Below are 24,325 nucleotides of genomic sequence, written 5' to 3'. Positions count from 1 at the left end.
CCTATAATAGGGATTTATAATTAATTATATTAGCTTTAAATTATTATATCTTTTTTTCTAATACTAGTTTAAATCTAGGCTTTTTTCTATTAGGTTTTTTATATCTTAGTTTAAGCTTATACTTTATCTAGTACTTTCTTATAAAATATCTAAATTATCTATATTTATAGTATTTACTAATTTTATTTTTAAGAGATTTAGGAATAATATTTTTATTATTAGCTTCTAATTCTATAGGTTCTAAATAAATCCCTTATAATATATTATTATTACTTCTTTTCTATTTACTATTAGTAGAGGCTTATAGCTTATAGGCTTTTATTATAATAATATAGCTATACTTCTACTATTATTACTTATATAGTTAGTTATTAATCTTAATAGCCTTTTCTATATACTTGTTTAATTAAGTAAGTTTTTCTTTTTTATAAAGTTTATTTTTAATATCTTTTTTAAGTCTATTATAGAAGTAAGTTATTAAAAGCTTATCTTTTTAATTAAAGTAAATAGTAATCTACTTAAATTTAGTTATATATTTAGTAGTAGGTCTTTTCTATTTTAGCTTTTTAAGTTATTAAATTATAATTTACTATTTATCTAGTTTTCTAAAAGCTTTTTTAAGGGCTTCTTTAAATATCTTATAATTATTAAAGATTTTAATAATTTTAGCTTTTTATTTAATTTTATTATTTTTTAAATAGTTTTAGAGGGTTAGCTTAAACTAAGTAAGTATATTACCTATAAGATACTAGGCTATAGTAGTAACCTTATTAGCTTTAGTATAGAATTATTCCTTATAATATTATAGAAAGGTTTTTATCTAGGTTAGAAACCCTTATAGTTTTTACTAGTTCTCTTTATATTTTTTAAATATAGTAATCTTAAGTTTAGATATTATAAGTATAGTAAGTATAAAGGGAGTATTTTCTTTTCTAACTATAATATTAGTATTTAGCTACTAGACTATCTAATTTAGCTAGATAATTTATTACTTAATCTAGATATTAATATCTTATTACTAGATAGTAAAGCCTTTAATATCTTTTATCTTAGTAATTTATTCCTTAACTTTAGTATATACTTTTTTAATAGTAGTAGTATAATTATAGTTATTATTAAAGTCTTTATTAATTTCTATAGTAGGTATAGTTACCTTATATATCTTAATTTTATTATCTAACTTAGAGAGAGTTTTCTTCTTTATAGGTATTATAATTTACTAGATATTAGTATTATTTAATAGGGTTACTTATTAAATAGAAATAATTAATATATTATAATCCTAGTATTAGTTTATTAATAGTATTAGGTAGATATAATTAGTAATAGGATTAAGGTGGTTGTCTATTAGTAGTAGAGTGAGGTAGTTAAGTAGTGTTTATAAGATATAAGTGAGAAGTATATATTTAAGTGTAGGGGTGTAGTTATACTTGAATTAATTACTAAAGAGTTTTGAAAGATAGATTAGATATATAGTAGATCTTGTAGTTTATATAGATATTTCCCTTCTAAGCTTTCTTAGGGTTGGTTGTACTTTTGATTGATTGGTTAGTTAGTTGTAGGTGTGATTACTCTGTTAAATCTCTGTTTAATTGATTAGTTGGACTTGGTTTTGTCTAACTTCTTTATTATGTGATTTCTTATTTTATAGTGCTATACTGCTTCCCTGTGACCTGGTTGCAGCTATATTGTAATACTTTATTTTTAAACTTTTTAGTATAGCTAATAATAATAGATATCTATATATTAAAATCTAATATAAAGCTTTATTAAATCTTTAATTAGAAGGTAAATTATCTAGAAGTTATTATATATTAAGTATAGGCTATAATTAAGTTTTAATTTAATATTATTAAAGAAATAAGCTATTATATATTTTTTCTTTATAGTTAAAGATATTATTAATAGTTTTACTTTAGTTAATAAGGTTATTATAATATCTTAATATTCTACTTTCTAAAAGATTAAGCCTTTAAATAATTTTATAAAATATCTTAAAAAGTAAAAAGGTTTATTTTCTAGAGAAATTAAGCTTTAGGAAAGTAAATCTAAGCTTATAACTATTAGAAGATTATAACCTTTTTAAATTTAGAAGAAATAATTATTTTTATATTAATTATAGAAGAATTAGTTTAGAAAAATATTTTTACTTATATTTACTATCTCCTTTCTAGTTTTATTTCTAAAAAGATATACTATATAAATTTCTTCTTTTTAAATATATTAGGAAAGGTAAAAAGGTACTATTTTTTCTATCTAATTATTCTACTATATTTAATATTAGTAAAAGCCCCTTTTTCTATAGTATTTTGCCTATTTCTAAGACATCGAAAATGTTATGTTAATTGATGTAGTGTTTTCCTTTTTGGGAATCATTAGTTTGACAGAAAGTCATCCAAATCAGCTAGGCCAGACCCTTTCTTATTTTACTATAAGCTTAGCTCTATACTACTTCTTCTAATATATACTATAGCTTTTATTAGACGACTTCGCTACTTAAGTCGCTTTGATCATTTATATGTTTTTTTAGTAGCTGTTCTTTTTTCCCTTTCCTTTTCTTCTCTTGGGGGTTCCGAGGTTTAACCCTGGAAAAGTAACATAGAGCGTGTTGGGTTTCTGCCCAGTCACCAATCAGCGCAAGGTCCAATGGTCTAGTTGGTTAGGACGTCGGATTCTGACAACTGAGAGTTCCGTAAGCCCAGGTTCGAATCCTGGTTAGACCTTCCAGTTTGTTTCTTTTTTTCTTTTCTTTTTTTCTTCTTCCATTGTCTAATCATTTTGCAGACGAGATTCTATTTATCTCTCTTTAATCCTTTTTTTCCCTCCCCGTTGACTTAAGTATTAAGCTGTAACTAGGTTCGAGTAATATATATACTAATGTGGAGAAGAAGGAGCTAATATGCCCTGCGCCTAATATATGGAACTAAGTAGAGTATGGAGAACTCTTTTATATCCTGCCTGTTGCCCGGAACAGCAAATCCTTCATTTTGTGACATCTTGAAATTGAAAAGAAGAAAAAAAAAAAAAACCCCTATTTTTTGTCCGTCTCTGCTGATTTCTTTGCCACTCTGCAAACGTCCTTCAAGTTGGCTCCGCTGCTACTGCCGTTCCAGTAGATGTGACTATCGTAGGAGTCTGCTCGGCACTTGGAAAGGCCTCTCTAATAGGAGCTGGACCGGGGATGGGATAAGGCGGCAAAGGATCCTCGTAGATGTCGTACCCCAAGCCAGCGGCATCTTCGGGCTTCCCATACAGTTCAGTGGCAGGAATGCCGTCAGGTTTGGCAGTTCCATTCCCTGTAAGCCTAATGTTTGCGCACTGCGGGTAGTGTTGAGGACCTTGATTTGGCTGGCGCGCGTAGTGGAGGGCTATTATCTCGTGTCGAAGAACGTAATTTCCTGGGGAGAGAGCTGGGGGGATCTCCACGGTAAAGCTGTGGTTGTTGTTGATAAGGATGTCGGTGGCCCAGATTCCTTTCGCCGTTGGATACGTGTTTAGTGTTTCGTTGGGATTAATCAGCCCAACGGCGTCAATGGAGAAGAACTCCAGTTCCGTCTTGTTTGCATGCAAGCATGAATCGGATTCCTGTCCGCAGTAGGCCATATAAGTGACGATAGGTCCATGGTGAGATTCGGGCCAGCCATTCCACTGGAAGCTGATGGTATTGCCGGCCGCGATTTCAAGGTTGCCATTGGCGCTGGTAGCGTTGATGTGGCAGACGATGTTAGGCTTGCCGTAGTCGTTAGCGCCCACCCAGCCATCATCGGGGACCTCTGTTCTCCAAGCAGCGAAGACCTCTGGATTGGCGGCGGGATCTCGAGGATGGAAGCCACTATAAGCTACGCCATCGATAATGAAGCTTGTAATGTAGCTATGAGCATTGACAGCCTCGCTACTGAGAAGAGCGCCCAGTATAAAACCTGCGCGCCTCATGGTGGAGATTTGGAAAAGATATGCTGAACCAAGGTCGAGTGATGTGATCTGAGAGGTCGGAGGACAGCAAACTAATATTATTCAAACAGGGGGAACGGCATTAAATAGATGACAAGTAGGGTGTTCTAACTTGGACTCAATCTCTAGAGGCGCGTGCCATTTGATAGATAATGGATCCACTCCGCTCATTTCCCAGGAACATTCGTCCTTGAGAGATCCTACTCATGTAGCCCTCAAGAAATGAAGCAGGATCGGCGAGAATGGATGGAAAATAGGCCACCCGAAACCACAGGGTTGCAGTCACAATATAGAGTAGATTAAATACGATTTTCAACAGTCGATATTTCCAGGAACTACTTGGGTAATATTCAGGCCGCCGTGGCCATGGCGACAATTGGTGGGATGGAGCGAGAGTCCAATATATTGTTTGTGGGCCGGGGAGGTTAATGCTACTGGTATTATCCGGACATGGCTTGCGACAGAGGCCACAGTCTCGCCCACCCTCGCCTACCCAAGTTCCCTTGTTCTGTAATGTGGAGGGACGCGTACACTTGTGTAGATCGGATCACTTGTCTTGCTCTGGGATTTGAAGATATTTCGAACCCAGGAAACCCGGGAAACCGGGAACGGGGCGACGTGACCCTGCCACATCCGGCTTTCCGAATTGCTCTCGGAGCATAGAGTGCACCTGGGGGAATTAGGGTTATAGGCTGGGCAATTAACGGCAAGCTCTCTCTAATCGAATCCGCGTCTGGGAGCTTGTTCCCGAGCCAGATGATTTTGGCTGGTTGACGAGTGAGTTGGCGCTGGGTGCGCACGTGATGTTGCTTCTTCCATTTTCAGATGCTTCAACTCAATTCAAGTCAGGAAGCAAGCTGAGAGCTTGAGGCATCCTGATTATCAATTGCTGACACTTGCCTTCACTTGGTCCTTCTGATGATTGGAAAATGTCGCTGACTGTGGCTTCCGTTTTATCCAGGCACAGGTCATCTCTCTGACGACATGAGGGAAGGAAGTTTGGGTGGTGTTTGGTTAAGCCGGTGTGATAAAGAGAAGGTGCGATTTGGTTCGCTGGGCCATCGCTGGAAAACACGTAGCTTGTGGCGGTTTCAAGTGACAGCGAATTGTCTCACTGCGTTCGCCATTTCGCCTCACAATGCCAGCAGCATTTGGTCATTGGTTGGTCCTCAGTCCTTGGTTTCCAAACAGTTCAATGCTGGCTTTGTGTCGAGATCATTTAAATGGAGCAGGCCTGCTTTAGACTCTATTTCTTCATCATTTCCCATCACCACAACCACAAGGCAGCCAGAGCAGGCTCACATATTTGAAATCCAGCGTCTTGTCAATCTCTCCCCGGCCATTATTATCTTGGACCCCTGAGCCTTGCTCTCGACAGGGATAGCCAATCTCTCAACTGCAATAGGCCCCAGCTGTCAGGCCATTAACCACAAGCGGATAAAACGCTACAAGCTGCATTTCGTGTCCTACAAATTTTCTCCGCACATTCTCAGCTTCGCCCTGCGTTTTCAACCCTGAACAAACTGTGAAATCAGCGTGAAAGACCTAATAAAGAAGATCAAAATAGCTTTCGCTGCCGCCTTTGTAACTAGCTCTCATATTCTGTTTCTGGGCTTGCTTCTTTGGCTCCAACTCTCTCCAAAACACCAACCTTGGACGGCCAACCTTTCTGCCCAACCTCCCATCTGTTGGGACTCTGTACTGACGAATCCTGACCTTGACCGACTGTTGGAATCATGGATCAGGAAACACTCCATTATTACACGCTAAAGCTGTCGGCCTTCCGACAAGCCGACCGAGACCGTGAAAATGTCTTGACTGACCTTCTAGAAAAGTACGAGAACCTACTTCGCCAGTATCACCAGAAGTGTGATGACTTCAACAACGAACGCGAATCTCGCCGCATGTGGCAGCAAAAAGAGCTTTCCGCGAGAAAAGAAGTCATAGAGTCGCGTCATGCTAGAGTATGTATTGCTTCTTTTTACTGTTAGCGTGATAGTGCCGAGCCGGATACGCCCTCCCTCGTTCTGGGAAAGGCAACCTGGGGTTCTGAGATCCAGGTCCAAGCTCCCACAGTCCCACTCCAGCCCCAGGACTTCCCCGCGATGCGATGGGGAGGCCCGTTTGCCGTTCCTCAAGCTATTCATTCTTTGGGAACCTCTCTTGCTGGATGTTTCTGGTGTCTACTCCAAGCTAACCCCGATTATCTGCTGCATAGGAGTCGAATCCTTTTATATTCGTCGCTATTGATGGCGACGGCGCAATCTTCAACGATACATTTCTCCAGGCTGGACCAGAGGGTGGTGCAGTAGCTGCTCAGAAACTCTACGAGAGGGTCCAACAGCATATTGCCAAGTTATACCCCGACTCGAACACCCAGGAGTGGTCTATAGTCGTTCAGATTATCCTTAATGTCGAGGGCCTCGCGAAAAGGCTCATCTCGTGCGGGATACTGCGGTCGATCTCGGAACTTTACGCTTTCGGCCGTACTTTTACTCGCACCCAACCCCTCTTCACCTTTGTCGATGTTGGCTATGGGAAGGAACAGGCTGACCATAAGATTCGAGAGGCCTTACGATTTATGGTTCGCATAGGCCAGTGCAAGCATGTACTTTTCGGACCATGCTCTGATAACGGTTACCTTCCCGTTTTGGAGGAGTATAAGCGAAACATGCAAGTTGCTTCCCGACTATCGTTGATCTCAAGCTCGCCTCCCGAACCCGGATTTTCTCAACTCGGTTTCAAGATAGAGTCGTATGATGATATCTTCAGGACTACTCCTCTCCCACCGCCTAAGCCCGTCTCCCCGGCGACCGCCGTGAAGGAGCTAGCAACATCTAGTTCACCTGCTCCTGGAGGCCGGGGTGGTGCCAGTTATGCCGCGATTGGTTCGAACGGCTCTTCCAATACCAAGACTATTACTATCGCGCCTAAGCGGGCTCCAGCCCAGAAGTTTTATCTTGTCAATGACTACGACGAACGCCTAGATTCTGACATGCCCCGTCTCGATCCAGCAGCTGAGCAGCGTTACATGGATCGTGTCAGGAAGCTCGGCCATAACTACTGCAACCGCTATCATCTTAAGAACAACTGCCCCATGGGTGACTCCTGCAGCTACGAGCACGGCGAACCGCTTCCTGCGGCCGAACTGCTTGTCCTCCGCTACAAGAGCCGAGCCCTGAAATGTAAAATGACCACTTACTGCGATGATGTGGATTGCCCCTTTAGCCACCACTGCAGGATGGGCAATAAATGTACTCTGGATAACTGCCGATATGCCGATACTCATCACGTCGAACTGGTACGTTGCTCTGATCTCCCCTCGTGCTTCTTCATTCGTAAAAACTCACAGATTGAAGCGACCCGTCGCCCGTATCTTCGCAGATGGTACGCGCGTGCCACTTCCCATCAAATGAATGCATTAGCATAGCAGATTCCCCGAAATACATGACCACTATGTATTAGTTTAGCTCCGACTTTTATTACCCTTATTTTGTTCTAGCACCTCCGGGTGCGCGATGTCTTTCCTTGATTTTCATGACGCTCATATTCCCTCTCGCGCAACCGCTGGTACATTGCGGTCCCAGAATACTATCCCTGGCGAACTTTGGTGACCTTACACCATTGAATGTCTTTCAATGGGTTGTCTACGAACGGGGAAGAGAATACGACCAACTCTGGGCGCTAAATTCTTTTTACCATGTATATGATGGAAAGCCATAGGTTCCGCCACGCAGAGTCCACAGAATGTTACACCTAAACAAACCCCTAAAACTACGCTGGACTTCAAATACGACAGACCATAGCGTTCATTTGGAGGTGACCTGTCCAACTGCAGCGTCCTCTGTCCCAATCATTGTGAAACACGTCTTATTCAGGTGCCAAGACTGGGCACCAAGACTTTAGGGCATGGCCTGTCGTTTGAAAGATGTTCACTATGGGCAAAAGCTTCCATAGGTGATTCCATCATGAGCTCTAGATATGATGCCTCACAGCTTTTGTCCAAAATTGGACCTCACGGCTCAGGCGTGGGAGTCAATTTCGAGGTTTCAAATTTGAGGCTTGACGTCCTGGCACGCTCCAGCAATCTATAGAACCTAGAACTCTCCATCCTGATAGGGAGGGACGGTTCGCCGACGCCCGCGGCATTTCTTCACCTTGGTCAACCACAGCCATGCGTATCTTAAGCTATTAGTACATTTTGGGAGCCCGACCCTTCTTGGCCCTCCTCGGATATTGAGAAGCCGCGAGTTTGGTCAATTGAACCCTTTACCATCCAAGATTTAAGTCTGGTCTTGCTAGAGCCACGTTCTCCTTAGCGACTATATTTCCTATATTCATCCGACATCCCTTGTGACGTTCTTCGGGACCCCTCAGACACTAGATCAAAATCGACGTCATTTTCGGATTCCTCCTCAAGTTCTTCGAATGAGTCGACGGCTCCAGACAACGCCGCAAGTTTGAGCAGATCCCATTGAAGCTTGAGGACCTCAAATGACGGGACAGCAGACAAATCATCCGAGACAATGTCGTAGGTGTTCCCATCAATAATCGGTCGTTGAGTTCGCAGGTCAACAGCTTTGACGAGTCCTGGCTCAACGGGGCAAGTCAGCTGATCACGGGGATCAGTGTTCAAAGGCACTCGATCAGACGATTTGAATGACGGCCTCGGGAGCCAGCGAACCCTGATGCGCATGCCCTTGGGTAGATGTTCGATTGGCTCCAGGGCTAAGTAGGCCTTGCTCCACCAGCGATGAAGCTGTGGTTGGAGACAAATAAAGTTCCGGGGGCTATCCAGGATATTGTCCTCCCCGGCGAGAAGACCATGCAGGTGATGCACCAAATCTGCGTCCCAGTACACTTGGGAAAGAGCGGTGAGGGCGTTTCTCACGAAATCAGTCCTCTTGAGAGTACTGGCGGGAAATATCTGGCACACGTCTGGATTGGCCGCGCCTGTTAAGACGCAGCAATGGCGATCTCGCGCTTGGCACTAGATCTGAACGGTTAGACGCCCGATCTATGGGGTACGATTAATATGGATTATACTGTAACATACGACTGCTATAGCGCTGGGGTTACGCCAAATGGTAGATTCGGAGAGATTGTGGCATCTTTCCTTCGAGAGAACTAAATACAGGAGTTGCTGCGTTAGTGGTAGGTTCCGTCCTTGCTCCTTTGCTCCCCCCTTCTTGTGTGAGGAGAAGATGACCTCATATAGCACGCAACCTACATATCTGGATAAGTGCATCTGCCGACCATGACAGCTGTGGTAAGCGGGGGAGAGAGCGCCCGGAAGGATCTTGCACAATAGAGTCCAGGAAATCCAGAGGCAGGGTCAACAAGAGGCCCCACAGCAAGCCAGTTGCATGTTCTGGACCGATATAGCCCGATCTAGAGCAGGCTACGTTATCTATTTGCGCTCCTCGAAGGAGTCTTGCACCAATATCTGTCAGGTACTCTCCGGTTGGGGGAATTCTGAGGGGCGACGCTGAGAGAAACGTCCGCAACGCTTTCCTGTCTTCTGGTGCCGTCTGGGGGTCAGTCCAGAAATCTTGAAGAGCCTGGCTGAGCTTGGCATCAATGACGTTAATGGGGGATTCCATGGTGTAAGAGGTTTGGAATGAAGGATCTGTGGACCTGTGGAAAGGGCGAAGGACAGACAGATCCCAAATTGATCTTGTAAGTGGCAGCTGAGGAGGGAGAAATTGGCCATCAAAAGTTGAAAACCATTGCGTGAGGTTAAATCTGGGTGAGGCGGGGCATCCCAAAGGCATATAAAGATCAATCATCTGTAAAAGACTCGCTCACCTCATACGTTGTTACTGATAGCGACAACCGGGAGTACCTGAAAGTTCTGGCGATAGTCTCAATATCGAGTGACGCCACTTCTACTGTTAGAGTTTATCTCCACAACCTACCTTAAGATCACATCCGTTTTGTCGAAGATGAGCTTTCAATATCAGCCCACATCTTCTCCTCCTCCATCACATAGTTTTCGGGCAAGTGGAAAACTGGGGAGGTAATGAATTCAGCAAGCTACACCTGGTAACCTAATACTGGTAATAACCCCCAAGGTTCCCTCAATAAACCTTCCCTGGAAAGGTCTAGCTGCACTCCTATACTGCAGAACAATGCTCCTATAAGTATCTTCTACCCTAACTGGATCGGGGTGGCTCTGTGTATGGATTACCAACCGCGACCCATGGGCAAAGGTCTTGTAGACTGTTGCCCGAAAACTTGAAGCCGACTTCCTAGTATCTTGGAACATGACCACTGGTAGACAAGAAAATTGCCAAAAATCGGAAAATGAGAAAGGAGGCATGTAATAAAGTCTAGCTGTCACCTCGTGTTCCGCTTGTAGGGAATCTTTCGCGAAGTCTTCCATGATGAAGATACAACGATCCACCGGTTCAACAACCGCTTAAAAATAACGTTCGTGTACCTAACATTGAGCCGTGATATAACCAGAGATGTCGAAAGTATATCGTCATATAAGTGATAGGTGTCTGCGGTTTGCTTAAGCTGATGGAACAGAGATCCTATAGTTTGATAGACACTCGTCGACTAAATATATTTCCAGGCCGTGGTTTAGCCTCTTGAAAGCATGGAGAATAACGGCAAGTCTTGAGCTGGCATGAGGATAGATTTAGCAAACCAAAGCCTGCCACCGTATCCCATTGTCATTGTAGATTGATGCGCAAAGAAGATGAAAAGTGGCAAGGCGACTTATTGGAAGTCCTGGAAAGCTCTATAGTCCCCTGAATTTGCTAGAATTTTAGCTTTTGCGATGCTAACGAAATCGATGGAGAGGTTATAGAACCGCGGAACTGGTGGGTAGCATTTTGGAGGACCTGTAAAGATCCATTTTCGCTCTCGAATCAAGCTATCGTGAAGAATTAGGTGCCGCTGGCGCAACAATTATTATTGCACGGCTTTCCTCCCATCGACACAGGGTACGTACACTTGGCGATCTCTGGCGTGCTACGTTGGCTGACAGTTAATCAGCTCTAAGTCCGCTTTGGCGATCCACTTTGACAATAATAGCTCGAGGCATCAGAAGGTGAGTCTATTTGGTGGACCCCCACAGGTTGATGGCGGAAAATTATGGGTCACAGTTTTAACAAACAGTAGCACGGTCGGTTAGCTCAGTTGGTTAGAGCGTGGTACTAATAAACTATCCGGTTTATCAAGTAAATGCCAAGGTCATGAGTTCGACCCTCATACTGACCACTATTTTTGCCCTCGTCTAGAATTTTTATTGTATTTTTATTTTATTTTATTCTTCTTGTTTCGCGATCTCTTTTCTATTCGTCCGTCCGTTGACTATCCTCATTCTTTTTTTTTCCCTTTCTTTTCTGGTCAAGATTGACTACCTACCTCTCTGTGAAGATTACCAAGAGACAAGAAACGACGACAGGCTAGGTTCTCAAGAAGCCTGTATTGAAATGCTGGGCAAAGTATAACGATCGTGCAGCGTTGTCTATGTGTACCAACTAACTTCCCTACTTCCTGCTATTCCTGGATTTTGGATTTGGGAAACACTCCTATATAATGTTAGTTGTGGACTCTATCATAAGTCTAAAGGCCGAGCAGCAGGCATGAACGCACATGGTATCTCCGGCATCCATCGTGGCCTATCTTCGCAGGAGAACTCGCCCTTGGGAGGGAAGAGCTCAGGCTTATCGAAGGTCCCCCACATTACCTACCGAAACCGATCCGCTGCTTGTTCCTACAGCTCCGTTTAGTATGTTGTTTCTGTACGCTATGTATAGGGCCACACTTACACCATACTCGCAGATGAAGGTACCACAGCTCTCGCAAAACTCCCGGCGTACTCCATTGTCCTGCTTAAATGTCTTGGGCCCTCCTGTGTCATACTTGAAGCTGTTGATGGGAACCTATTGGAGACATCGACGACAGTTAGATTAGGCGCTACGCTTGGTTCCCCTCGACGTTTTATCTCCCCTAACCTTGATAGTGAGGCCATAATTGGTACCAAATGCCCGACGGCAGCTGAGGCAGTGGCAGAGCGAGGCTCGGGCATCGCCAGGAGAGTCAATGGATACGCTGTACTGTAGTGCGCCGCAGACGCATCTTCCTTCGTAAGTCGGCATCTCGATCGTTCTAAGGGGCGTCAGTGACAAGATGTGTAGTTTGTGTGGTGAACTTCAATGAGCCGACGTGCAGGAGTGTGTGATTGGCGCGGCAAAGGAGAGTGGGACACTGAACCATGTAGTAAGATAACCTCCGATCAGGCGGTTTTAGAGTTGCCAGGGCGCCGAGATTCTGACGTCACCATCAGCGTTGAAGTCTCACCCGTTGAACTGTTCATCGAACATGAAAAACTATTCACCTTCCACCAGCATACTTCAAGCAGCCCTACATCGACATAGCAGCCGGCCGCCAAATCTTGAACCCTGTGATTATTGCTTCCCGCAGCGATGACACATCCCAGTCCCCCCAAACTATGTCTCTGATATTATTAGAAAGGGAGTTCAGTTCACTAGTAATTCTGGTGTATGCCTGTAGCCCCTTCAGTGGTATGTTGTAGCCACATCCTCTGAGGCATCTCCGATTTCCACCGTCGAGGCGGAGAGGGTAGTTCTCCTGTCACGAATTTCGGCCCGATCTCTGTCTTCAACATATTTACCTTCTCGATGCCCATCTCCTCTAGTCTTCGTACAATGGCCCTAGCCCCATCCGAATCACGGCACTGCGCCGCCATCATCGGCGTCCAGATGTCCGGGCCCTCCCTCAATGACATGTCGACTGGCATACCAGCCTCAACCAAGATGTCGAACGATTCGACGTCCCCGCCCTGACAAGCATGAAACATGGGCCACGTGATGATGTCGTGGCGTTTCTCTAGGAGTTTCCTAAAGTCAACAACCCTTTTCGTCAAAAGGAGGTAGCGGAGTAAATCGTGTGCCAGGGCCCGAACGCAGTTAGCGATCGCTGGTACCCAGGCCAAATCTTCGATCGCGTTGCGGATTCCCTGTTCGAAAAGATACTCCATTACCTCTACACTGCCACCGATGGCCGCGGAGTGGACTGTGCCATACTCGAGAGTGGCTCCGTGATCGACAAGCCAGATAAGAAGTTCCTTATCTCCGAGCCAGGCAGCGATACTGGAAGGGATCGTGTGGATTATCATGTCTCTGTAGTTGGCTACGTCTGCGAGCCGCGTGGAAAATGTGACGTCCGGAATTCCCATGTGGTGTTCGTCGATGTGAGCACCCAAGTCCAAGAATAGCTGCATCATATCGCGATTTCTGTTGGCACATGCCCACCGAAGCCCCCATTGCGTCGACCAACTCAGATCAGGGGGGTTCTGCTCCCTACCGATGTGGCTTCTCTCTATGTAGAGGCATATAGCACTCGTCATTTCCATTCGATTGAGCTTTGCTGCCTCGATAAGTGCAAATTGAATATACCATCCCTCTGGCCTTGGATTATATGAGAGTAAGAGCTCCAGCATAGGGAGATTGCCGGTCCTGACGGCCCCCGCAATGCAATTCCATTCCTTTGGGTTCGTCATATCGCTAATCAAGTCTTCTCTTGAGGCGAGAATTTGCCTGGCAAGATCTTGCTGGCCCGTCACAACCGCCGCAAAGAGCGGGGTTCCGAAGAACTCGCTTGCGATGCCGGCCCACTTCCTGGTATCAAGGCCGTCTAGCGCAACGGGGAGAAGGGCATCGTAAACTCCCTGGGCTTTAAGGACTATGGCCGCGGGAAGAAGGTGACATTCCCAATCCACGTTGGTTAACTTCGATTCTGGCTTTCTTTCGGATTTCGGTCCATATAGCCTGCGGGCGACGCGGTTAACTAAGCCAGAAGAACCACTGGTAACACCGCACTCGCATATATGGCGGCAGAGAACACGCAAAGCAGCTATACGAAATGAATCGCCGATGCCGCAAGCATCCAAGGTGCGGTTGAGGAAGACCGAAGAGTTCGCATCCCACGCCAAATCATTGCTCTTGGCAAAAGGGCGTCGTTCTAAGAATCGGGCGATGAACAAGCTAAAGGCTGTCACGACTTTCTGGGGAGGAGGCACCTCCTTCACCTCGGGCGCACTTAGGCCGAGACGGAAGTTTTCGTCGAACAACTCTTCGACCTCGATGAGATGAAGGACTTCGTTATCAAAAAACTCTAGAAGGGATGGTATTAGCTTCACAGACCGAGTTCGGGGATCTTCCTGAATTTTAGGGGCGAACAGACTGCAAACCTGACGAAGCTTTGCAGCCTCAAAGATACCCAGATTTAAGACTAGCTGGCGGACCAAGATCCGCACAATGTCAAGAGGGAGGTCAAACAACTGCATGGTTAGGGTATGCACTATAAACTTATCTCTGCATATCTAGCGCTATCCTGGCAAGGTCTTGTTTCTAGTGCTCGTTTTGACGAAGGAGGGAGGTGCTGTCGATGACACGAAATCATGTGATTTCTCAATAGAGATGTAGCATCCTGCGGCTGACCACCCACCTCAGCTTCTGGAGGCTGGGCGATAAGGGAAGAAGAAAAGGGGTCCGACGACTGACTGACGACGGATAAAGAAAGACCCCCAAAACGAAAGAGAGAGAGAAAAGAAGAAAGAAAAAAAAAAAAAAAAAAAAAAAAAAAAGGAACGAAAGCGAGACGGACGACAGGGCGACCGGGCGACTCAGACGGGGCTCAATTTAGCCCCAAAATGGCCGGAAAGAGCGACACAGAGATCATTGTCGCCATATCGGCTCTTGCCATTGCCGTCTTCGCTGCCATTGTCGCCATCGCCCAGGCCGTCCAGCAGTACTTCATCACCGGTCAGCTCATCCGCCTTTGCGACAGCGTCGTGTTCGGCCCTTTACCAGGCCAAGGCCGTCGCATCTGGCAGCTATCGCAGTTTCGCTTCCGCGTCGTATATAGCTTGCCCCTGTTCGGCATCGACCCAGAGATATGGCCCGCGTCTGCGGCGCCTGCTTTTTCAGGTGCAAAGATGGGCAAGAGAGCGCTTCCTATGGGCATCGGGGGCCGGCGCGAGAGAGGTCCGCTTGCGGCGCTCCCTCACAGTTCGAAGAAGAACAAGGTGGCGGATCTAGCCATTTCGTCCGTGGGCGAGGCGTCGTGGGCTTCGTTTTGCCGAGCCGTGTACCCCTCATGCCAGAGCTCATTACTCTTCTGGTTCGTCAATGGTGACGCCGATAGGTGCCCGACGGATCTTCCGACGATTCCCATGCCTGTGTCCCTGCGCGACGCCGCCGTCCTAGCCTTAATGACGGGCATGGAGTGCACCGCTGCCAACTTCGAGCGCGGGTCCATCTCCATGCGTGGCGAGGCCGGCACCATTACGAGCGCGGTACATCCCATCCTTGGCCCCATCATCCACTTTGCGCCAGGCCAGAACGAGTCAAACTACTCCATTGGCTTGCCGGGCCACATCTCTAAGGACTGGCTCTGGCGTGCCATGGATAACTGCGTCGTCGCGGGAATTCACTATAATGCGCGTGGGCGGCGAGGTGTCGAGATTGAGCGGGGGGATCTACCTTCCTTGGGGGGTGACATTGTTGTGGAGACGCGGAAACCGTCAACCCGATTAGTTATCTTTCCAAGGGAAAGGGCGGGTGGAAATTCTAAAGACGAAGACGCCGAGGTAGAGGGGGAAGAAGAAGAGCAGAAGAAGAGCAGAAGAAGAAGTGGCAGCAACAGCACTAGTAGTAGCAGTGGTATTCTGGAAGTGCCAACCATCCAACGAAGCATCCGAGGGGACAGACCTAATCGCGACGGCGCGTGGCACCTCATCTCCCGCCCACCCTCGGGCATCATCTACCCGGATACGCACCCCGACCTCCGCTGGGAACATACGCAGCCCGATTTCGGGACACTGAAGATGAGCGTGAACAAGTACCACCGGTCACACCATGACCCCAATCGGCCGACGTACACGCGCATGTCGCTCAAGTACATTTCGTTCGAGACCCTTAATAAGTTTGGGTTTGCCTATGAGCGTGATAAAGATGTACGTATCTTTTTTTTTTTTTCCCCTTCTCTTGCTTCGACAATTTCGGGTTTCCCAGAACGAGGTCTAACATCAATATCTTTCATAGGATCCCGGGTACGTGCTCATTTTCCAGTGGGTGCCCGAGAGGCTCCAGGACATACTGTGGGAGGATACTCGGAAGCGGAGGCTCCGGAGAGGCAGGAGCTTCGACAAGCATAATCCGGAGACCACTCCAGCGACCGCGCCGGGTCTTTCTGACCCTTTGGTTCCACCCGGGCCACCACATTCACAAAAGCCGAAGTTATCGCCAACAGGGGAAGCTCATCTCTCACATGCTCCTGGTGCAAACCAGGCCCAGTCCTGCGGCCCGCCAGGTCTAAACGACAATTCCGCCGCTCAGATCGATGGGCGGATGGAGAGAGCCGAAGCCGATGCAGCGCTGCCTCCAAGGCGGGTCTCGACCCCACGACGTGTTCCCGACGCTGCGAATCGCCGCTCTAGATTTGCCTCAGGCCGGTTACGGCGGAGGAACGTCAGGAAAAGCACAAGCCTGCCCGAAGTATCATTGTCGCGACTTGGGGAGCAGATGGATGATGTGGAGTTCGGGTGGGCTACTGCTTCTGCAAGCAGCATCGCTGAACCAAACGATGACCGCGATTTAGGGGCACGGGTAGAGAATCATCACTCCGAGACTGAAGACGAGGATAAAGGTATTGCTGAGTATTCCGCCCTGTTCACCTGATGCTTGGAGTTGCTCTCAATTTAAGACGCTAACAGCTGTTTTAGCTGCGCACCTAAATTCTAATAACCCCCAAATACGGGGGTTTTTCGCTACACCACCCAGTTCTCGCGGCAGTGACCTCTCATTGAGGGCGAGGGAGCAGCTGGAGCGAAAGAGGCGTGACGAACAGCGATTCAAGCGGCAGATCCGCCAGAGAAAAATGAGCGAGCAGCTGGGTCGCATCAGCTGGTTCTGGCTCTCGCAAACTGACATCATCCCAGGCTACTGGGCCACTCCTTGGCGGTGCTTCGGGGACCTAACGTCCAACGTCTGCGTCGGCGCTGTACAGATCCTCATCGAGGCCCTTATCCACAGGATCAGTGCTACAGCGATCCACTTCGAACCCTTTACCGATGACGAGCCGAACTGTGCGCTTGCGGGCACGATTGATTGGATGCGTCAGGGAAAGTCTACATACCCCGCGTACGCCTACGGGGCCGATGGTGGTGTCGTCTGCTCGGGCGGCTATGTCTCCCTCTCCACCCTAAATTTCTCCCGCCACATCCCCGCCGTGCCGCTCCTCGACTCCCTCTGGCACCAAGTCAACAACGTCGAGCAAAAAGCCAAGCGAGACTGCGAGCGCCGGATCCTCGAACTCATGCGTCTCGACGCGTGGCTCTCCATTGTCGGACGCACGCCCGAAATCTCCAAAGGTCACGGGAACCTCCTCGAGCTCGCGGCCGCCTACGTCCAGCAGCTCATGGACGAGTTCGAGCAGGACTTCCTTGACGTGCATCTCGGGGGCGATGACGAAGGGGCGGAGATGAACCACGCGGTGTGGGAGAATATTGTGGATTTCTTGGAGGACTATCGTCTCACGGATGCCGAGATGTTTTATGTCATTGTTGCGACGCTGCGGACAGTTAAGGTTGGGCTTTGTATCTTGACGGGGTCGGATACGTCCATTTTGGGGGAGATTTTGGAGAAAGATGTTCAAGTGCATTTAGTCTAGGGTTGGCCTTCGACGGCGGGTTTCTAGACGAGTTGCAGCGTCAGCCGAGACGCATGTTGCGAGGTGAATCCGTCAGTCCACGCACTGGACCTCGTGGCGGAAGCAAGATGGCGACAGAGGCAGTTTCTACTCTCTCTAGCACAGAGAGAAAGCTTCGCCGTCAATAGAAACATTGAAGCTGAACAAGTATATACTAGCAACCGATTTGATTTAGAGGGACGCGTATCATTACTTAATAGCTGTAGTCTCTAGGCTTGGACAAATAGGACCGCATGGATAATAGAAAACAGTATCCCTGATACCTGAAGAAAATAACAAAAGGAGGCATCTCTACCCCGAGAAAGGCCTCCCGCCGCAAAAGTCCTCCAGCTGCGCTCTTAACGCCGGGTCTACGTCCCCTAGCGAGATTTGCATCACCTCCTTCAAGTCCGCCAGAGAGACGCCACGAGACACGTCGCTCCGGGCCCGTGCGTAGAGCCCAGCCACGTGGAAGACGTTCTTGATGCGTCGTCCATCCATTTCCAGCTGGCTCAGTGAAGTATAGTCGTCGTCCGATAAGGTCGTGGATGCAGCTCTCTTGCCGTGGTTGCGCCAGATTACCTCGCGCTCCTGGCGTGTAAGATCCGGGAAGTTGATGCTGAGGTGGATGCGGGAGCTGAACGCAGGGTCGAAGTGAGATTGGCGGTTTGTTGTTAATATGACGATGCCGGACTGGTACTCCAGAAGCCGCAGAAGGACTGGTCCCACTCGTGTTAGCAGAGTCGATGCGCTAGAAGGGGCTAGGATTCAAAGGGGGGGGAGAGGGGCAGGGAGAAGCTTAACTGGCAACCAAGGTGTTCCTATCTAAACTGTCGCCGCCGCGCTTCGCCATGAAGGCGTCCGCCTCGTCAAGAAGTAGAATCGCCCTCCACCGCTGAATCCTGTCAAAAGCTAGGATAAGCTTGCCTTCGATATCATCAGGATCCGAGCCCAGGTCCGAGCCGCTAATACGATAGAGTGGCCGGTGAAGAATTTCCGCCACGCACTCTAGAACACCATTTAGTTAGTGTGGGTTCTTCAAGTTCTAAGCTCTAACGGCGTGCTTCACGCGAGTAGTAGAAAATGGAAAGAGAGAAGGTGTGGGCTGGGAGTTTGTACCCGCTGTGAGTGTTTTGCCCGTCCCGGAAGGTCCAAAAAATAGAGATACCAGACCCTTCCCCTTTCCATCGATGGAGTATCCGAAGGACCGCGAATTGGACGTGTAACCGGAAATCACCTGGTGTACTGCCTTCATCCTCTGGGAGCTGTGAAACAGCTTTTCTGCTTCTTCTTCCTCCCACACTACGTCCCGGAAGTCATCGACGGCAAAGAAGCCGACATGCTTCGTGGCCAGGGAATATCCGGCAATCATCATCGGGAAGCAAATCAAATCGTCCTCGGCCACATGGTCCGGATCAAGGGTGAACGGTTTGGTCAAGTCAGGTGTCACCCCATCATTGCCATCTTCGGATGTCCTGGAATCGAGGAGTGTTTGGCCAGAAAGTAGGCGCTGGCGGAAAACTGGGTGCTCGTCGACGAACCCCATGGGATCCACGAGTACGCGGCCCTGGATCTACAAATGAAACACCGGGTCAGCCTTGCTGCATCCTTGGACGCGCCTATAAAAGCGCATGCGTCGTTTCCATACCGTATTTTTAGGCACGTCAAAAAAATTCGGTTCCTTCTGTATTGTAACTCTCCTTCTGAACCCACACCGGACCGCAATAGTCGCGTAGACAGCCCGACGCATGGTCTTGGCCAACTTGATTGTCCCTGCAAAGTTTTATGAAGGCTAGCCCTCTCGTTTTTAATTCCTCTCTCACCGCCGCCTCATTCTGGGAGGATGAGAGGGGATACGCTTCGAGGGAGTCGATCGGCACGACCCCGGCGAAAATGGGAAACGAGAACCGCTTTCTGATGGGCCCGAACCTGTGTCCGTCAAAGGACATGCATTGTACTTCAATAAACCATTTGCCACGATCCAGGTCGACCCAGTATTTCTGCAGCACTGCGCACGCCCGAGTCACGCGGGGCATCGCGTGTGTCTGTAGCACAATAATCTCGTGGGGCTTGAACAGGGACCACAGGTGTTCGATCTGTATGGTACCTTGCCGTTTGTGCTCTTCCACCTGGGTGAGCTTTAGCGTTCGCAACAGATGAGCCTCCTCGAATTCCCGGAAGAGATGAAGCTCTCGCTTCAGGTGTTCCGTCTCAGCCGCCGCGAGCGCCGCCTTCAGCTCGGGTCGGAAGTGGTATAGTTCATAATACGGAGCATGGATAATGGTAGGGTCTCCGTACGAGAGGTTGGTAGCTTTTCCTTGCGTGGCTTCGTAGAAGGCCCGCTGGAGAGAGCGAGACTGGATCTCGAGTTGGAGCTGCGGCGCCCGCTGGCCTTTGATTATCCGACGGAGGAGAAGCGAATTCTCAGAGAACTGGCCCCTAGACACTTTGGCGCCGGGGTCTTGGCCGGTCGGGACGCACTCGCCAGGCTCGAAGTCCGACAGCCACTGCTCTGTCACGTCGAAGAACCGGCCGTTGGATACCGGTTCAGTTCCATCTACACTCTTGGGCTCAGATTCGTCGTCCCTCGTGAGCCTGGAATAGGCGGAATATCCTGCGGGGGAGTCCCTCATTGCATCCAGAGTGGTACGTCAAAATTATGATATGATACAGGTCCAACTCCAGACTGGCAGCTGTGTCTTAGAAGAAAAGTTCCAGAGCCACCTTCCTTCAGCGCCCCACACCGTAGGGGCAAAGAGTTCGCCTCACTCCACTTCCTTCAAGACGTCCTCCTCGGGGAATGCAACTTCGGGCGTTTGCAGCAGCTATATTGATTGGGTGATTGGGCACCTACGCCTGTAGCAGCATGGTCCAGCCATATGGCAAGGCTCTCCACATATGCCTGGCCACGTCAGATGTGGCTTGCAGAACTGCATACGAATAATACATGTATTGTAGGATAATGAAACCCCGCCCCCCAGCCGGTCAGGCTGTATGTCTCAATCCAGTCGCGGTGTCCCGGGATGCCGCACGCAAAAGCCTACATGTATGGATCCGTCTCCATCTCCTCCTCTGGCGCTTCCTTATCCACCGTAAGAACCATAATAAACCTCTTCACAAGTTAAGAGGGATATTAATTCTGCCCTTTGAAGCTGCGCATACCGTGGTTTATTTCCTCTTTTCGTTCCTTGTTCCCCGCCTCTTTTTTTCTTCAAAATATGAAGCCGGTGCAACGCCGGCCAACCCTCCTGGGTTATGAGCAACCTCTCAAGGCAGGCTCTGGTCGGGATCCCCGAGGCGGCTCGCAGGACCACTACGCCCCTCGAAGGAAGGAATGGGACATCGACGCTGAGGCGATCATCAGAAAACTCAACTGCCACGAATCCTTCACCCTCCTCGAGGGCTACGAGATAACAAACCTGCCGAGGTTCAGCGACACGATGAACTACCGCGTCTCGGGGGAGCAGCAGTTTGATTTGTGGACGCTCGAAGTCCGTCGGCTGGTCGACATCATCAATGACAACAAGCCCATCGACCTCAAGGGGACGGATGATTGGTTCGGCTCGGCCGACCGAGAGGGGTACCATCGCCTGGACAAGCTCGCGACACAGCTCACGTACGCCACCAGCATCTGTATCCTGGATAACGAACTTCTCCTGCTCGAATTCTGCCCCACCGTCGCGAATCTGAACCATGTTCGCGCCTGTACCAGGCGCCTACTCGACAACTTTGGCCCCAACGGTGCCGTACATTCATCCCGCGGTTCAATCCTGCTGGAGAAGGAGAACAACCGGTGCTATCACGCCTTGGTCAATTACGTGACGGGAACTTTGGCTCAAGTTCTACTCCGAACGGTCAAGGGCGACTTTTGGGATGATATCATTTGCCTGGCCAAGCTGTCCGCAAAGCTTAAAGTCGTCAACCTCGACCTCGAGAGCTCCGCTTCCGTATGTCTGGCCGGGAAAAGGGCTTGGGAGAGTCGTCTCCGTCGCCAAAACCAGGATAGCTTGCCCGCTCCAGCAAGCAAGGAGGACCTTGGTTCCGCGGAGAGGCAGCTAGCAGCCGCGCAGAGGGAGGTCAGCCACTCCGCACAACGCTACTTCGTCATCATGGATGCTTTCCATCAGTGCATCAACGTCCTAATCATCCACCTCGCGGACGAGCTAACCTTTGATCGAAACACGACCGACGACGCCGACTCGTTTGAGGCCAGCTCCATCGTCTACGATACGGGATTGCGACAGCAGCGCGCTCTGCTCTGCCAGCAACGATCCGGCGCAATTGGCGGTACCGGGTCTCGCCTTGAGATCCAATGCGCTGATTTCGCCTTTGAAGTCTGCCTGGCTCTGTTGGAAAACCTTCGAACCGGTCTTGTCAGCAGCAGGTCCCCGCCCAATACGGTTACGCCAGCACCTACGCAGTATACTTCAATATACTGGAAATGGACGGAACTGCTGCCAGCCACGGCACAGCCCGAGAGCGGGAGCTGGTGGCGTAGTGGAGCGGCGAGGCCCGAGGAAACGCTTCTGCTGAGCAAACCGCGTGCTGGCACTCTACAACTCGTGTACATGAAAGACGTGATCACGGCTCTGGTCCCCTTCGTCATGGTCTGCAGCGACTTCCCACGTGAGCTAAGCGGTCTTGTGCGCGGCGTCCATAATATCTCGAACCTCAGCGACTTAACCAAGACGTGCGAGGAGGTGCGTTTTCTCGCCTCCTTTGTCGTCCGTACTAGTAGCCACTATTCCGTGATAGGATCAGACGTAATACCCCTAAGCGTAAGCCCAATCGCGCGAAAGAGGCCCTTGGCACACTGGCCTTCTCCAGGTGTTTCTCCCGCTAGTCGCTCCTCCCCCTCCTCCTCGTCATCGTTGTCGCCCCATCTCTTTTTGACCGGCCCGGGGGAAATGGATGCCGTTGGGGACGAGGCCGTACTGCATGAGGAGCTCCGCAAAGCAAATGCACGGATTGCCCACGGGATGAGCCTCGTTGACAGATGGGTGGTGGATGAAAAGTCCATCATCATCCCGTACCGTACGTACTGCTGGGGCTCCCTGGGGCTATGCGGCTTGGCCATCGGGCTCACAGTTGAGCAGCGGATCCGGGGTGTGGATCCGTTCAACATCGCCGTCTTCTGCTGGGCGCTAGCGGGCTTCCTCATTCTCGTAGCCAAAGCCGCTCGCGTTGAGGAGTGGCCCTGGCGTGACTTCTTCCTCGGCCGTGTCGTGTGCAAGTCTGTGTCGGAAGTGGTGGCAGTGACCTGGATTGACCCGCAGCTCCTCCTCTCGATCCTATTGCGACTTGAGCCGCTCATGTTGCTCGACAAGCGAGGGCCGTTCGAATCGATTTTCACGCGTCGGGACCCTGACGATGGTTTCGCAATCGATATCCCTCTCGACACAGCGGCCTTGAACGACGGCGGGTGCTTTTTTGTCAAAGTGCAGGGAGACGTTGGCCCGGCTCTCGTGTGCGTGCGTGTCAACTACGGCCACACCTTCAACAGCGCCACGCCGCAAGGGTACTTGAGGGACGGTGAAGAAATCAAATGTCGTAACTTGGATACGCCGTGGCGTTGGGGTAAGGGATTACAGCAAAGGCCGATGTACTCGTTGTCGACCAACTCTCTGAGCTGGACCCGCGTCGTTGGCCTTCACCATGAGGAGGCGTACTTCGACTAGAGAGATCCGCGTTGATCGAATGGAACCTCTTTCTCTTCCACTGTAAATTTTGATTATCTTCTTGTCCAAGAGAGTTCAAACTGTCTGGAATGGAACGTGCATGCATTAGAACATTTCATGTAACACAATTTAAGTTCTTCGATGGCTCTTTCTCGGCGAAGAGAGCTCCGTGTAGTCTACATAGTCGGCCAATGCGTACCGTCGTTCTCTTGTCGATTCGCGGACTAGGGACGCCTTGTGCTCCTACGTCGTTTCGGTCCAGTAAGAGGGAGAGTCGCGACTTATCTGGTTACAGCACGGCGAGTAAGTTCGTTGTAATGAAATTATTATCTCTCTAGCTCAGTAGGATCCACTTACTATCTTTTTATCATGTAGCTGGCGGGGTCTCTGAATAATAAGACGAGAGCGAGCTTCACAGAAGGACTATATTTTTCGTTAGCCATTTCTCCCTTTCCAGCTTTCCACTCAAGGTGCATGCCAGCTGGCTAACACTCAAGATTGACACTCGGTGTGGAAAGGAGCTAGTCAGTCAACACTTTCTCCCTCAGCCAGCTCCAGCCGATGGCCGAGATCGATGTGACCTGCATATAGATGGAGACCCGTATTGTGTTCATTCAGCAAAAGAAAAATCATGTCTAGTTATCTCCAGTGAGGGACACGGCATAAACTGTTTATAATGAGATATCAGACAGCTTGAATAGCACCTTTTCGATAAACCGCACGCCGATGAGAATTCTATCCTCGTCTTGCATATCTTTTTCGTCTCCAAAGCGGTCGTTTCAAGGGTCCAAACATGTTAGACACGTATTAAGGACCACCGCAGCATACTTACTCCCCACTCGCGAAGGAAGCTCCTTTTGGCGAGGCTCATGAGGCCCCCTTTGAGCCCATTTCCGTTCCCAATTTCGTCACCGCCAGCCTCAGTGTCCCCTGTATGTTCCTTGCCTAGTTGCAGTACACCCGAGAGT

General features: G+C 48.8%; 4 protein-coding genes and 3 pseudogenes across 4 annotated transcripts; 3 read left to right on the top strand and 4 right to left on the bottom strand.

Moving 5' to 3' along the window:
• Nucleotides 1-3,081: 3,081 nt before the first annotated feature.
• Nucleotides 3,082-3,933, bottom strand: SAPIO_CDS2778 (annotated as a pseudogene; the record flags this gene model as incomplete).
• A 1,754-nt stretch (nucleotides 3,934-5,687) lies between these two features.
• On the top strand, nucleotides 5,688-7,483 carry SAPIO_CDS2777 (uncharacterized protein; the record flags this gene model as incomplete). Its single annotated transcript, XM_016785714.1, has 3 exons — nucleotides 5,688-5,915; nucleotides 6,170-7,252; nucleotides 7,454-7,483. 3 exons carry the CDS (start codon nucleotides 5,688-5,690, stop codon nucleotides 7,481-7,483), a joined length of 1,341 nt encoding a protein of 446 aa, XP_016644496.1.
• Nucleotides 7,484-8,266: 783 nt separating this feature from the next.
• On the bottom strand, nucleotides 8,267-9,554 carry SAPIO_CDS2776 (uncharacterized protein; the record flags this gene model as incomplete). Its single annotated transcript, XM_016785713.1, has 2 exons — nucleotides 8,267-8,904; nucleotides 9,182-9,554. 2 exons carry the CDS (start codon nucleotides 9,552-9,554, stop codon nucleotides 8,267-8,269), a joined length of 1,011 nt encoding a protein of 336 aa, XP_016644495.1.
• Nucleotides 9,555-11,463: 1,909 nt separating this feature from the next.
• Nucleotides 11,464-14,275, bottom strand: SAPIO_CDS2775 (annotated as a pseudogene; the record flags this gene model as incomplete).
• A 366-nt stretch (nucleotides 14,276-14,641) lies between these two features.
• Nucleotides 14,642-17,661, top strand: SAPIO_CDS2774 (uncharacterized protein; the record flags this gene model as incomplete). Its single annotated transcript, XM_016785712.1, has 3 exons — nucleotides 14,642-15,946; nucleotides 16,035-16,638; nucleotides 16,715-17,661. 3 exons carry the CDS (start codon nucleotides 14,642-14,644, stop codon nucleotides 17,659-17,661), a joined length of 2,856 nt encoding a protein of 951 aa, XP_016644494.1.
• A 330-nt stretch (nucleotides 17,662-17,991) lies between these two features.
• SAPIO_CDS2773 (uncharacterized protein) lies at nucleotides 17,992-20,312 on the bottom strand (the record flags this gene model as incomplete). Its single annotated transcript, XM_016785711.1, has 4 exons — nucleotides 17,992-18,398; nucleotides 18,484-18,685; nucleotides 18,848-19,252; nucleotides 19,503-20,312. 4 exons carry the CDS (start codon nucleotides 20,310-20,312, stop codon nucleotides 17,992-17,994), a joined length of 1,824 nt encoding a protein of 607 aa, XP_016644493.1.
• Nucleotides 20,313-20,897: 585 nt separating this feature from the next.
• On the top strand, nucleotides 20,898-23,357 carry SAPIO_CDS2772 (annotated as a pseudogene; the record flags this gene model as incomplete).
• Between the last annotated feature and the right edge of the window lie 968 nt (nucleotides 23,358-24,325).

The sequence above is a fragment of the Scedosporium apiospermum genome, assembly GCF_000732125.1.
Source record: "Scedosporium apiospermum strain IHEM 14462 chromosome Unknown SEQ_SAPIO_0087, whole genome shotgun sequence".
Classification (NCBI taxonomy): domain Eukaryota; kingdom Fungi; phylum Ascomycota; class Sordariomycetes; order Microascales; family Microascaceae; genus Scedosporium; species Scedosporium apiospermum.
Note: the sequence above shows the minus strand (reverse complement) of the source record. Positions and strands in the feature narration are given on the sequence as shown.